The 12,410-nt window shown below is 42.8% G+C and overlaps 1 protein-coding gene across 7 annotated transcripts in view; it reads left to right on the top strand.

Moving 5' to 3' along the window:
• FAM13C (family with sequence similarity 13 member C) overlaps positions 1–12,410 on the top strand; it is a 135,813-nt gene that overhangs the window by 70,703 nt on the left and 52,700 nt on the right. For all 7 annotated transcript variants that reach the window (XM_060126157.1, XM_060126161.1, XM_060126160.1 and 4 more), the window contains one exon: positions 10,581–10,638. In XM_060126157.1, the coding sequence (XP_059982140.1) occupies positions 10,581–10,638 (58 nt within the window). The remainder of the gene's footprint in view (positions 1–10,580; positions 10,639–12,410) is intronic.

Below are 12,410 nucleotides of genomic sequence, written 5' to 3'. Positions count from 1 at the left end.
AAAAGAATGGTGTGTGAAAGGAACTTCATGATTCATTAGGGTTTGAATCTGTTAGAAGTACTGTCTATTTAAAGCAGGCCCCAGAGTATAAAGCTAGACTAGAATGCATTCTGACGATACAGTCTTTATACAGAAGCTAATAGAGTAATGGTTTAATTATCACAAGGCTGCTGAGTTCATTTGTAACTAAGGTGAACAAATTTGATTTTCTATAACAAATACTTTAACATACAATTTTCTATAAGAGACTTGTTTTACAAACTTTGGTGTCATTATAGCCCTGTGTTAGAAATGATATTTCTAGGAGATGGAACGAAAAACTTCGTCCTTAACATCTCAATATCTTGGAAAGCTTCTTGGCCTAATTTGGAATAGATTTAAGAGAGAAATTTCAATAATGATTATAGGAGACAGTGTGTGTTTAAACTTAAATCTAATTTAGAACTTTGACTATAGCTGTTTAAGTGTGCCGTGTTCCTGAGGCCATGGGCTGTTTTTCAGGTTACTCTTCATCTTCCCAATGAGGCAGTGGTTCTGTGATGTATTATCACACACACACACACACACACACACACACACACACACACACACACACACACACACACACACACACACCCCTATATAATGACACACACAGCTCCCACCACCCCCTCTATTTTTTTCCTTTATCAATGCTAGATAAAACATTTTTGATGTAATTTATACATATGTATATATATGAAATATATATATCAGTTTGCTTCATATATGTGAAATCTTAGAGACATATTTCTGTGTAACTTTTTTTGTCCCACTTAAATACTGTATTTTTCAACGTCATAAAATTTTCTAAAATATTCATGGCTGGAAATGTTCTATTCTATGGATATACCATCATTGATTTAACTAATTCCAAATTATTTGATATTTTGGTTAGTTCTACGATTTATATCTGTAGATATTTCTGTAGTAACAATTGTTGAAAAATATTTTTAAGTACATCCATTGTAGTTTCCTTGGTTTGTACTTAAGGGTAATAGCTGTCTAGGTGTAGGATTTGAAGTGGGTAACCCAGCTGAGATTTAGAATGTAAATTTTTCAATTATCTGATCATGGAAGGAGATAGGAATATAATGGATAATTGACACCTCTGAGAGAACTAGATAGAAAGTCACGTGGCTGGATTCCTATATATGGTGGAATCATAGGATAGTGGCTCTGGGTGAAACACTTGAGACAGTCCAGTCCAATCCCCTTCTCCATACTTGAGTACTCTAGATACTTCTATTTCATCTACTAGCCGTCCTCGTTTTCTAGTTCAGATTGTGCTGAGAGCAAGTGCCTGTGACTCTCACATTCCCAGAGGACATTTGGAAGTTCTGCAGGGGTGGAACAATTCTTTGTTGTGTGGGGCTTCCCCATGCATGTCAGGGGCAACCCAATGTCTGTGCCCATCACAAATAACCCTCAATTGCCTAAATGCTCCCTAGTGGGCATACCACCACCCACTTAAGAAATGCCAATCTGCGTGATAGATATTTAAAACCACATTTTGTGGGAGTCTTTACTTACATGGGCGCATGTTCATGATCTAGTGGGGAAAAAAGTAATTACATAACAGTATTACATTGTGATTCTCAGAAAGTCCTCAGACGTATCCCTCTGAAAGTTGGGGGTCACAGTGTTTATCCACACGCTCTCCTCCGTGTTCCGCTGGCTAAGGATTGCCCGCAGCAGAGGTTAACTCTCCCACCCTTTCAGGCTAAGGGATTGAGCTCTGCCTTGAAAAAACCTTGAGGCAGAAAAATGAAGAGACTCGGCAGGTGCTTGAGGCGGATAATGCGAGTGCGCAGAGCTCTCCGTGGAACGGAAGCGTCTGCTGAGATCACTCTGCCCCCTGGGCTGAGCATTGCTTGCCCCAGGAGCAGGTGTCTGATCATTCTGTACTAAGTGAGTGGAAGAGTGCGATGTTGGAAGCAGAGAGCTTTGTGTCCTGCTCAGCAAACCAGGTGGTGCTATCATCATTATTAATGAAAATGCATTATTGGGACGTCTGCTCCTGCTGGGTCTCCTGTCCTAAATATCCTGTCCCAACTCTACCTTCTTACCTCTCCCAGTCCCGATATTGTGGGCCTGACTCACTGCTCAGTTATTCTCCAGGCATTAGTGTGGTTCTGGCTGTTTCTGGGCTCTGTTCCAGCCCACCAAGGAGGGTTGCCTATTCCAGGGTGGCTGGGCTGCCTTGTGTTTCAGGTTGCTCAGAGCGTCTCCAGGGACTTAGCCTTTCCCTCTTCTGGAATGTGTCCCCTGGGAGGCCAGGCCGGAAACACCCAGGTCACTGCCGTACTCCCAGGAGTCCCTCACCTGCGCCCTTCAGCCGTTGGTCTTCTCCCATGTGGTTGCACCTGGGCCTTGAGGATGATGTTTTCCGGTTGGGGATGCCCTGGAGTACTTGTTAATTTCACATTACCAGTCCTGACCTAGTGAGTGTGGGCCCAGGAATCTTTGTTTGTTTTTTTAAATTAATTTTTATTGGAGTATAGTTGCTTTACCATGTGTTAGTTTCTGCTGTACAGCAAAGTGAATCAGCTATTCGTATACACATACCCCCTCTTCTTTGGAGTTCCTTCCCATTTAGGTCACCACAGAGCACTGAGTAGAGTTCCCTGTGCTATACAGTAGGTTCTCATTAGTTATCTATTTCATACATAGTATCAATAGTGTATATATGTCACTCCCAGTCTCCCAGTTCATCCCACACACACCCCTTTACCCCTTGGTGTCCCTATGTTTGTTCTCTACGTCTGTGTCTCTATTTCCGCTTTGCAAATAAGATCATCTGTACCATTTTTCTAGATTCCACATATATGGGTTAATATACAATATTTAGTATTCTCTTTCTAAAAAATTAATTAATTAATTTATGGCTGCGTTGGGTCTTTGTTGCTGTGCGCGGGCTTTCTCTAGTTGCAGCGAGCAGGGGCTACTCTTCATTGCGGTGCGCGGGCTGCTCATTGCAGTGGCTTCTCTTGTCACGGAGCATGGGCTCTATGCGCCGGTGCTTCAGTAGTTGTAGTGCACGGGCTTAGTTGCTCCGCGGCATGTGGGATCTTCCTGGACCAGGGCTTGAACCCGTGTCCCCTGCATTGGCAGGCGGATTCTTAACCACTGCGCCACCAGGGAAGCCCCTGTTTCTCTCTTTCTGACTTCCTTCGCTCTGTATGACAGTCTCTAGGTCCACCCACGTCTCTACAGATGACCCAGTTTCGTTCCTTTTTATGGCTGAATAATAAGGAATCTGTTGTTAATAACACTGGTTGATTCTAGTCTTCAGAGAAGTGCAGTGGGAGGTGGGAGCCAAGCTTGGGTCCCTGCTACTGGGGGGCCTATTCCTGGGGGTCAGCATTCCACCTCCAGCCCCAACACCCTTGTCCGCCTCTGAGAGTTCACTGGTCTGGACAAGGAGCTACGTGGATGGAAAAGTCAGCTCTCGGCGTCTGGTTTTGTTTTCTGTCAGCCGTCTCTTTGAAAGCCATTTTGAACTCTGGGCCTCGGTTTCTTTCTCTTTGGAGTTGGCTGCCCAATACTTGATCTCAGTCGTTTAGCGTAGAAATTTGGTAAAAAGCAGTAAGAGAATGTCTTCAATAGAGTCTACGCTCTGCAGGGAGCGGGGCTTTATATTTGCCGGTATCGAGGGCTGTTACTATTTGTGATAATATTACTGGAATTCCTTGGCATCTTGCCTGTGTCTGCATATAGAGCAATTGTTTGTATATAATGAATATTGTGCTCAGAGGGTTGTCCTCTTGGGATATACCTTTTGTTTTCAGAAGAGTTTCAGGAAGCAACAGTCGTCCAGCCAGCAGGCGGTCATCCGGGTATACATTAGTGTATCCTGTGTTGTTTTCTAATACAGAGGCTCATCCGAGGCGGTGGAATAGCTTGAACTCTTAGGCTGTGAGCCATGGTAGACACGGTTTAGCTTTCAGGCTCTGGTTCTTTATGAAGGACTCTGAAGAGTGTGTTGGATGCTCTGCTTTTACTTGCTGCCCAGATTTTCTAAACGTGGGTTGGAAAGCCACTTGCTCAACTTTAGCAGGTCTCCTCAGGCAAGAAACGCATCTGCTTGTGGGAGTGAGAGTCATGCCATCCTGCCAGCGCTGCTACATGCCACGGGCGGAGGAGGGAGTATGAGTCTTATCCTAATCATTAAACACATTCAGGAATATACCGACAGCAGCCCGTGACCCTGGGACTAATCCTTTCTTAGCAAACATGTGAGTGCCTACTATGTGCCAACTGCCAGGCTTAGCTCTAGAGAGAAAACGTTGCGCAAGACTCATGTGATCCCTGCCCCATAGAGCTTTTGCCATCATGAGAGACAATCAGATAATTAGACAGATACACAATTAGGGACTGACACGTGCTACACGGCAGATGTGAAAGATCAGAATACAGCAAGTCCTATGAAAGGGAGGCCTGATTGGTCTGGTACCTGGTGTCTAGAGGATGCGTGAGTTAATTAGGAGAGAAAGTGGAGAGGGAAGAGTTGTTACGGGCGCAGGGACAGCACGTAGAAGGCCTGAGGCGGAAGGGAGCGTGGAGGAGGAGAATGACGTGAGTTGAGGTTGAAGAAGTGGACAGATGTAACTCCTTCAGGATGTCACAGGATGCTGGAAGAATTTCGATCTGTATTTTAAGTGTGCAGAAGGGTAGCGACAAGGTTGCCGTGTGGGCAGTGGTTTGGAGAAGGTAGAGGAGAAGTAGAGAGACCAGGAAGGTAGCCCAGAAGACAGATGATGGCGACTTGGCCTAAGGTGTGGCGGTGGGAGGAGAGAGGACAGATCTAAACGTGATTTGGGATAAGAAATTGGACTTGGTAATGGCTTGGCTGTTGGACTTGAGAGAGAGGAGAGTGTCAGATAACTCTCTATCTTCCATGAGCAATTGGAGAGGTGGGGAAGCTTTTTACTGAGACAGGGAACATTTTAAGCTGCTAAATTAATTACAGTAAGTTGATATAAATCAAATATCCTATGCTAAAATACTGCTTCTTCACAGATGATCACATCTGGGGTTTGACATTATCTGTAGGCCAAAAAAAGTATCTTAATGCTTTGTTCACTTTGCTGTTTTAAATTCCAGTCCACCTCCCAAGGAAAGGTCACTGCAGGATGAGCCTACAGGCTGCCTCAGCACAGGCTTTGGGGTTCCAGCAACGTGGGAACACCAACAAGTTTCAGAAAAGTTGCACTTCCATGGGCTAGCCACAGTTTTGCAGCCACAGAGTACAGGAAAAAGCTCGTTTAATATCAGCACACAATTATGTTTTATGTTCCTCTGTTAAGAAGTGTTTTGTTCTGAATTATGTCATGGTGGGTGGCCGTCATGGTGGCATTGGTGGTGTTGCTGGTGGTGATGGTCATGGTGATGGTGGTGACAGTGATGGGGTTGTAGTGACAGTGATGGCGTGGTGGTGATGGGGGTGTTGGGGGTGGTGGTGATGGGAGGCATCAGTGCTGAGAGCTCTGAGTCCAGGCTGCAATTTCCTGCTTCCTGGGCATGGGCTAGAGAGCAGGGTCGTATTGGAGTTGGCAGGATTGTAAATGGTTCAAACACTACCTTTAAAGATCTTAAGAAGAAGGGAATTTGAGACACCTAGCTCCTATTCCGGTTCTCCTCTTTTCACTGCTAAACTTCTCTAGTGAGAAGCTTCCGTTTCTGTTTCCTCTTCTGCCATGACCTTTATCTTTTCTGATCCAGTGACCTTTCTATTTCTCTGCTTTCATTCTCATTATCTCCGGATGACTGCGATTTTCTAGCAGCGTGAGCTTGGGCAGTCCTCCTGCACATCCTGTTCTCCTTACCTTGCTTTCTTTTCCTCTGTAATATTTAGCATCTGGTGCACCAGGTTTGTTTCTTTATGGTCTCTCTGCTTCTGTGACAGTGAGGCAGAGACTTGTTTTATTCCCTGCTTTATTCCCAGCACCTGCAATCATACTTGACATAAGTTGCTGTTTAATAAATATTTGTTTATTCATGGATAAAATTATTTAATTGCCTTAACTGTTTCCTATTAGGTCACATGGGCCTAATAATGCTAATCTCATGTGGTTACCATGAGGATTAGATGAAATAATGTAAGTAAAGTGCCTGGCATTTACCTGAAATTGTTAGGCTCTTCTTTTTTTTAAAAGTCTTATTGAAGTATACTGGTTTTTTTTTAACATCTTTATTGGAGTATAACTGCTTCACAATGGTGTGTTAGTTTCTGCTGTATAACAAAGTGAATCAGCTGTACGTATATTTATAATCCCATCTCCCCTCCCTCTTGCGTCTCCCTCACACCCTGCCCATCCCACCCCTCTAGGTGGTCACAAAGCGCCGAGCTGATCTCCCTGTGCTATGCGGCTGCTTCCCACTAGCTATCTGTTTTACGTTTGGTGATGTATATATGTCCATGCCACTCTTTCACTTTGTCCCAGTTTACCCTTCCCCCTCCCCGTGTCCTCAAGTCCATTCTCTATGTCTGTGTCTTTATTCCTGTCCTGCTGAAGTGTAGTTGATTTACAGTGTTGTATTTAATTTCTGCTGTACAGCAAAGTGACTCAGTTAAACATACATTCTTTTTCGTATTTTTTTCCATTATGGTTTATCACAGGATACTGAATATAGTTCCCTGTGCTATACAGTGTAGGACCTTGTTGTTTATCCATCCTATATAAAATAGTTTGCATCTGCTAATCCCAAACTCCCAACCCTTCCCTCCCCCCACCACCTCCCCCTTGGCAACCACAAGTCTGTTCTCTATGTCTGTGAGTCTGTTTCTGTTTCGTAGATAAGTTCATTTGTGTCATATTTTAGGTTCCACATATAAGTGATATCATATGATATTTGTCTTTATCTGGCTTACTTCACTTAGTATGATAATCTCTAGGTCCATCCATAATGCTGCAAATGGCATTATTTCATTCTTTTTAATGGCTGAGTATATTTCTGTTAGGCTCTTCTTGACACTCTTTTTTCTTATAACATCTTTCTCTTCACTATTCAAAGTGCTGTTCTGGTTGCCTTCTTATCTCCTTAGTGATGCATCTGTATTTTCTTCACGGCCCTTTTTTCTTCTGTCCCCTAATTGGCCAATTTCAGAAACCTGCCCAGTGGTCCTGAGTAAGGATGACTCAGCTTTTTATTTCTTCCTGCTTATTCACAAGGCTTCAATTATTACAATTAAATATACCATTAATTATCATTTATAATTCTATTATGGTATTTTTTACATTTGATTATAGAATCCATGTGTTATTTATTTTTTTTGTTTTTTTTTTTAAATTTTATTTATTTATGGCTGTGTTGGGCCTTCGTTTCTGTGCGAGGACTTTCTCTAGTTGCAGCAAGTGGGGGCCACTCTTCATCGCGGTGCGTGGGCCTCTCACTGTCGCGGCCTCTCTTGTTGCAGAGCACAGGCTCCAGACGCGCAGGCTCAGTAGTTGTGGCTCACGGGCCTAGTTGCTCCGTGGCATGTGGGATCTTCCCAGACCAGGGCTCAAACCCATGTACCCTGCATCGGCAGGCAGATTCTCAACCACTGCACCACCAGGGAAGCCCCATGTGTTATTTTTAATACAGCCAACAGTAGTCATAAACATTTTTCATGAACTGTCCTTCACATCCTGAATTATCCTGTGCGGTAGCTGATGTTATCTTCACTTGACAGATGAGGAAACTGAGGCTGAGAGAGGTTAATATCTTGCCAGTGGGTACACACACCTAGTAAGTGGTAGATCAAGAAGTCATTCTTGGGTCTGGGTCCTTCTGTTTCTTCATCTTTTCATCCATCTGAAAGGCATGTAGAGAGCACGTGACATGTGCCAAGCACTGTGCTAGGCTCTGGCCACACAGCAAGTGAAAAACTGATGGAGAACCTGTGACCACTGTGAGTCACTGTTGTTATCTCTGCCCTCACTCTCTGGAACACACCGTCGAGTGCCCCATGCTACCGTGAGCCCGGCTCAGGTATTTTCACTTCCCTGTTTTATCCTCAGTTCAAGCTTCAAATGTCTAAATCACAACTCATGACAGCTGCCTGCTCTCCCCTTCCAAATGACCTATTTTTCTTTCTCCACTGGAAAAACCATCATCTATCATCTTTCTTGTCACACAGGCTCAAAACTTTGGATTAGTTTTCATTACACCATCTCTTTCATTCCATACTTTCAATTCACACCCAACACCTCTTGTTGTTTTTCTCCTTGAAAATGTCTCTTTCGTCTGTCTCTACTTCCCCAGCCCCTCTCCACCATTCTAGTAGCAGCTCCTGTGCGCTCATTCCTTGATTTATGGAAAGAACCTCAAGACTGGGTTTTAATTAGTTTTGTTCTCTGCTTCAGGATCCACTAGACTGTAAGTTTCCTAAAGGTCTAGAGCCTGCTCATTGATTCTTATTTCCCCAGCACTGTACCAGTCACATAGGAGACATTCAGATGGCTATTAAATTAAAGCATCTTTGATGCTTAGACCACAGTTCTTTTTTTTTTTTACATCTTTATTGGGGTATAATTGCTTTACGATGGTGTGTTAGTTTCTGCTTTCTAACAAAGTGAATCAGCTATACATATACATATACCCCCATATCTCCTCCCTCTTGCGTCTCCCGCCCTCCCTCCCTCCCTGTCCCACCCCTCTAGGTGGTCACAAAGCCCCGAGCAGTTCTTACAGTTGATCTGGAGATTTATCTGGAGATGACAAGTAGTTGTCATTGAAGATCACGTGAGTGTGTTACATGTAGCTGTTCTCTGCATTGCAATAATATATACTATATTATTTTAAACAAAGTCTTATTTCTGCTTTCTTCGTTAATGTTTGCTACCATCTATTTGTTTTACCATTTGCTGACATCAGAGCCCTGGAGAAATGTACGGTTGAAAACTGTAAAGTGGTAAATATTCTTTCCATTAGAGAACACAATTCTTTCATTTTTCTGGTGCTACTCTAACTCTATAAAAACACAATTTGAGAACCACTTTAGGTTACAGGGAAATTATGAGCCATTCAGAACTTTAGATGTTACTGGATAGGTCAGGTTACCCCCTCTCCATGAGAGGGTTTCTCCCATTCTGCAGGAAAGAGCTACTTGGTATTTTCTGAAGCCTGGAGTCACTGTGGCCCAGCGCACTCATGGGCAGAGGGTGCGTGTGCCAGCCCTGTCCTCCCCTCGCTGACTGTCTCACCTGGACCATCTCTCCGTGGGCGCGTGGTCGGGGCCCTTAGTCTTCTCTCACACCCAGGAGGGACGTTTGTGCAGACGCGGCCAACGTCAGTGTGACCGTCCCATTCTGTTTTAACATCTCCTCAGTTTCTCATTAGAAGTAAGTTGTTTGCACAGTTAGCAGTACTCATGGACTGAAAGAACTTTTCATGCTTAAGAATACTTTGAAGAAGGTAGGCTCATGGCATTTCTAAATGTGCATCGTTACTTTCAGAAATCATTCATCTTGATGACCATTCAGAGGACATATATACTTTTCTCAGGACTCAAACCAAAGCAGAATAATAACTGTAAATAATTATATCCCCAAATAAGTCTTTTTATAAATGACTTAATACTGACTAAAGCTTTTATTCCTTAAGAGAGCAGGCCTTTTAAAAAGAATAATTATAACTTAATATATTTATTATATAATAGCATGCAAACTGCTGCAGAAAAACTTGAATGTTATGTGGTAGATGCCATTGGACCATAGCATTTGATGAATCATGATTTAGAGCTTAGCATCTGCCAGTAGTAGAGTTTTGTTTTTAACCTAAAAAAATTTATTCAGAGTAGATTTGCCTTTAAGACCTTTTTCTTCTGTTGCAAGCTATAAAATGGCAAAACCTAGCTTTACTGTGTTACCCAGGAATTGCTGTAACTTTTATTTTGTTAGGTAAGTGATAGAATGAAGTTTCCAAAAGCTATCTTCAGTGCACAAATGGTATCTTTCTGTAAGAACTGTATCAGATCACATTTGGTCATAAAAATACTGACTTTGCACTGGGTACTGAGGATTCAGCAGTGTAGAAGATGGACAGAATCACTGATTTCTTGGAGCTTACATTTTAGCATGGAAATGCAAATAAACATCATAACTTTAGGTAGTGACAGCGCTAAGAAGAAAATCTAAGGACAGTGCAGTAGAGAGTGAAGGGGAGGGATAGATTGATTAGAGAGATCCGGAAGGACTCGTTGGGAGGTGACATAGGAGCTGAGCTGATGCCCTGTGCTGGGCAGAGTCAGCTTTGTGAAAACCGGGGGGAAAAGCAAGTGTGAAGATTTGAACAGGGAGCCAGCACTGTGTGTTCAAGAAACTGAAGGCCAGAGAGGCTGGAGGGTAGAGGACAAGGGTGAGAGTGATAGGAGGTGGGACAGGAAGACTGGCAGAGTTCAGACACTGTAATGTGTTGCAGACCGTTATAAGGAGTCTGGATTTTGCTCTTCGGGCAGTGGGACACCACTGAGGGTTTTTAACAGGGGTGTGGTCAGATCTGCAGCTGCCAACTTCATATGTACATTGTTGAAAGGTTTCTTTTAAATGGAAATACTTTTTCTTTGTGTTTTATAGAATAGACCAGAGGGCGGCCGTGTGGCCAAAGGATGAAACTCGGCAGGACCTCAATGAGGTAGGTGCAGTCATTGCTGGTTGTATGAACATGAATTAGCCAATCGTGAAATTTATTATTCTTTTTCCTAGTACTAGGAATTTATTCTGATTAAAACTTTAAATGTTTTTGCTCTTAAGTAAATGTGTTTTCCTTGCACTTCTTTGGAAACGTGTTTCTCCTTGCTCTGGAGCAAATACATTTAAAATATAATTTGCAAGACTGCTCATTATGTCTTGGAAGTAAACCAAGTCCAGCAGTCATTTCATTACACTTCTTTCAACTTTGCTTCAGGATTATATAACCATGGCTGTGACAGTTACATTTGTAAAATTTTCTCTTAGTTTTATGTTATCTTCCTAACCCCTGCTTTTTCTAATGCCCTTTGCAGTCTCAAATATGATCATGCTTACCATTTTTCCATGGAGTGTGATATAGTTTGGTATTTGCAAAATGGTCCTCTGGTATGCTTTGAGACATTGAAGCCACATTTTCCAATGCAGATGGTTTCCCACTGAACTGGACATCACAACGTTAATAAGCTTGTTCTAGATTTTCTTTGAAATATATAATTTAATTCCCCCATTGGAAATCAGTATAATGTAATTAGGATCCCTGTTGTCGTGAATGCCTTAGCTTAAGACACTGGTTTGGAATACTCTAGTTTCTCTTGCCCTCATTGTATAATTAAGGAGCAGTGGGTGGTATGTCTGACTAATAAGATCATGACAAAAAGAATGAAAAGACTTGACGTTCAGACGCCAGGAAGAGAAATGATGGGCTTCGGGCAAATTTTTCATCATTTGATGCCCTCTCTCCTCCGCCTCCAAAAATATGACAGCTAACTGAACTTAGGTGATTTTCCTTTTTCTTTTTTACTGTAGAACTTGGCATAAATGAGTAGCCAAAGGTAAACCAGGTGCCTAATTAAACCCAGTTAAATAAGTTACTGAAGTTGTGGAAAATGTCCTAAAGCGAACAACCCAGAACCCTGCTTGTTATTCCTTTGTGCATTGGAGACAGCCTTCAGATTCCACAATCTTGCCTGTGGTAAAAAGAGTGAAAAAAGGTTTGAGAGAAAAAAGGCAAGAGCCTGAATCCGTGAGCACAGCTGTTTGCCCCACTGGGAATAAGCAAAATGCTGGTTGTAAAGAAGCACTGACTTGTTTTGACATAAGTGACTAGAAAAATGAGGTGATTGTAAGAGTCAAGTAGTGATAGGTTTCAAGTATTTGGGAGAAACTCTGATGTGTGAGCTGCAACCCCGTGAGAATGTGAAGATGACTTGAGCATTCTCAAATTACAGTTGCATAACGCTCTCTTTGAAAATCTGCTTTTCTGTATTCCTTCATGCTATTGTACTTGCAAATTACATGAAATGTGCTAGTTCACTGCTCTGGGATTGCATGGGTGCAGGAGTGCTGATTGGAGACAGGTCTCCGAAAGAGCAGTCAGCAGCATATTGTAAGTATGCGCTCTTCCATGAAAAACTGGTGATGCTCATCCGGACTGGTTGATAACAGTATGTGCTCAAGTGGAATTGTTCCAATCGGGATAAATCAGATGTGCAGATCACGTTGTGGCTAAGATTGGGGGGCTGGAGGAAACCTTAGGAAAGCTTGAACAGGGGCAGCTCACGGTCCAAGGCCATGGAGGGAGGGTTGACTCATTCAGACTCATTGATGGAGACGTCATATAGAGTGGGAACATAATTAAACTCGGTCTTGCCTAGCATTTCGCAAACTTAAGAGAACACCAAACTCTTTCATGGAATAACCCCATAATAACATTGC

This window comes from Lagenorhynchus albirostris, chromosome 16, assembly GCF_949774975.1.
Source record: "Lagenorhynchus albirostris chromosome 16, mLagAlb1.1, whole genome shotgun sequence".
Lineage (NCBI taxonomy): Eukaryota > Metazoa > Chordata > Mammalia > Artiodactyla > Delphinidae > Lagenorhynchus > Lagenorhynchus albirostris.
The sequence above is the reverse complement of the archived record's forward strand: the minus strand, read 5'-3'. Positions and strand labels throughout refer to the sequence as shown.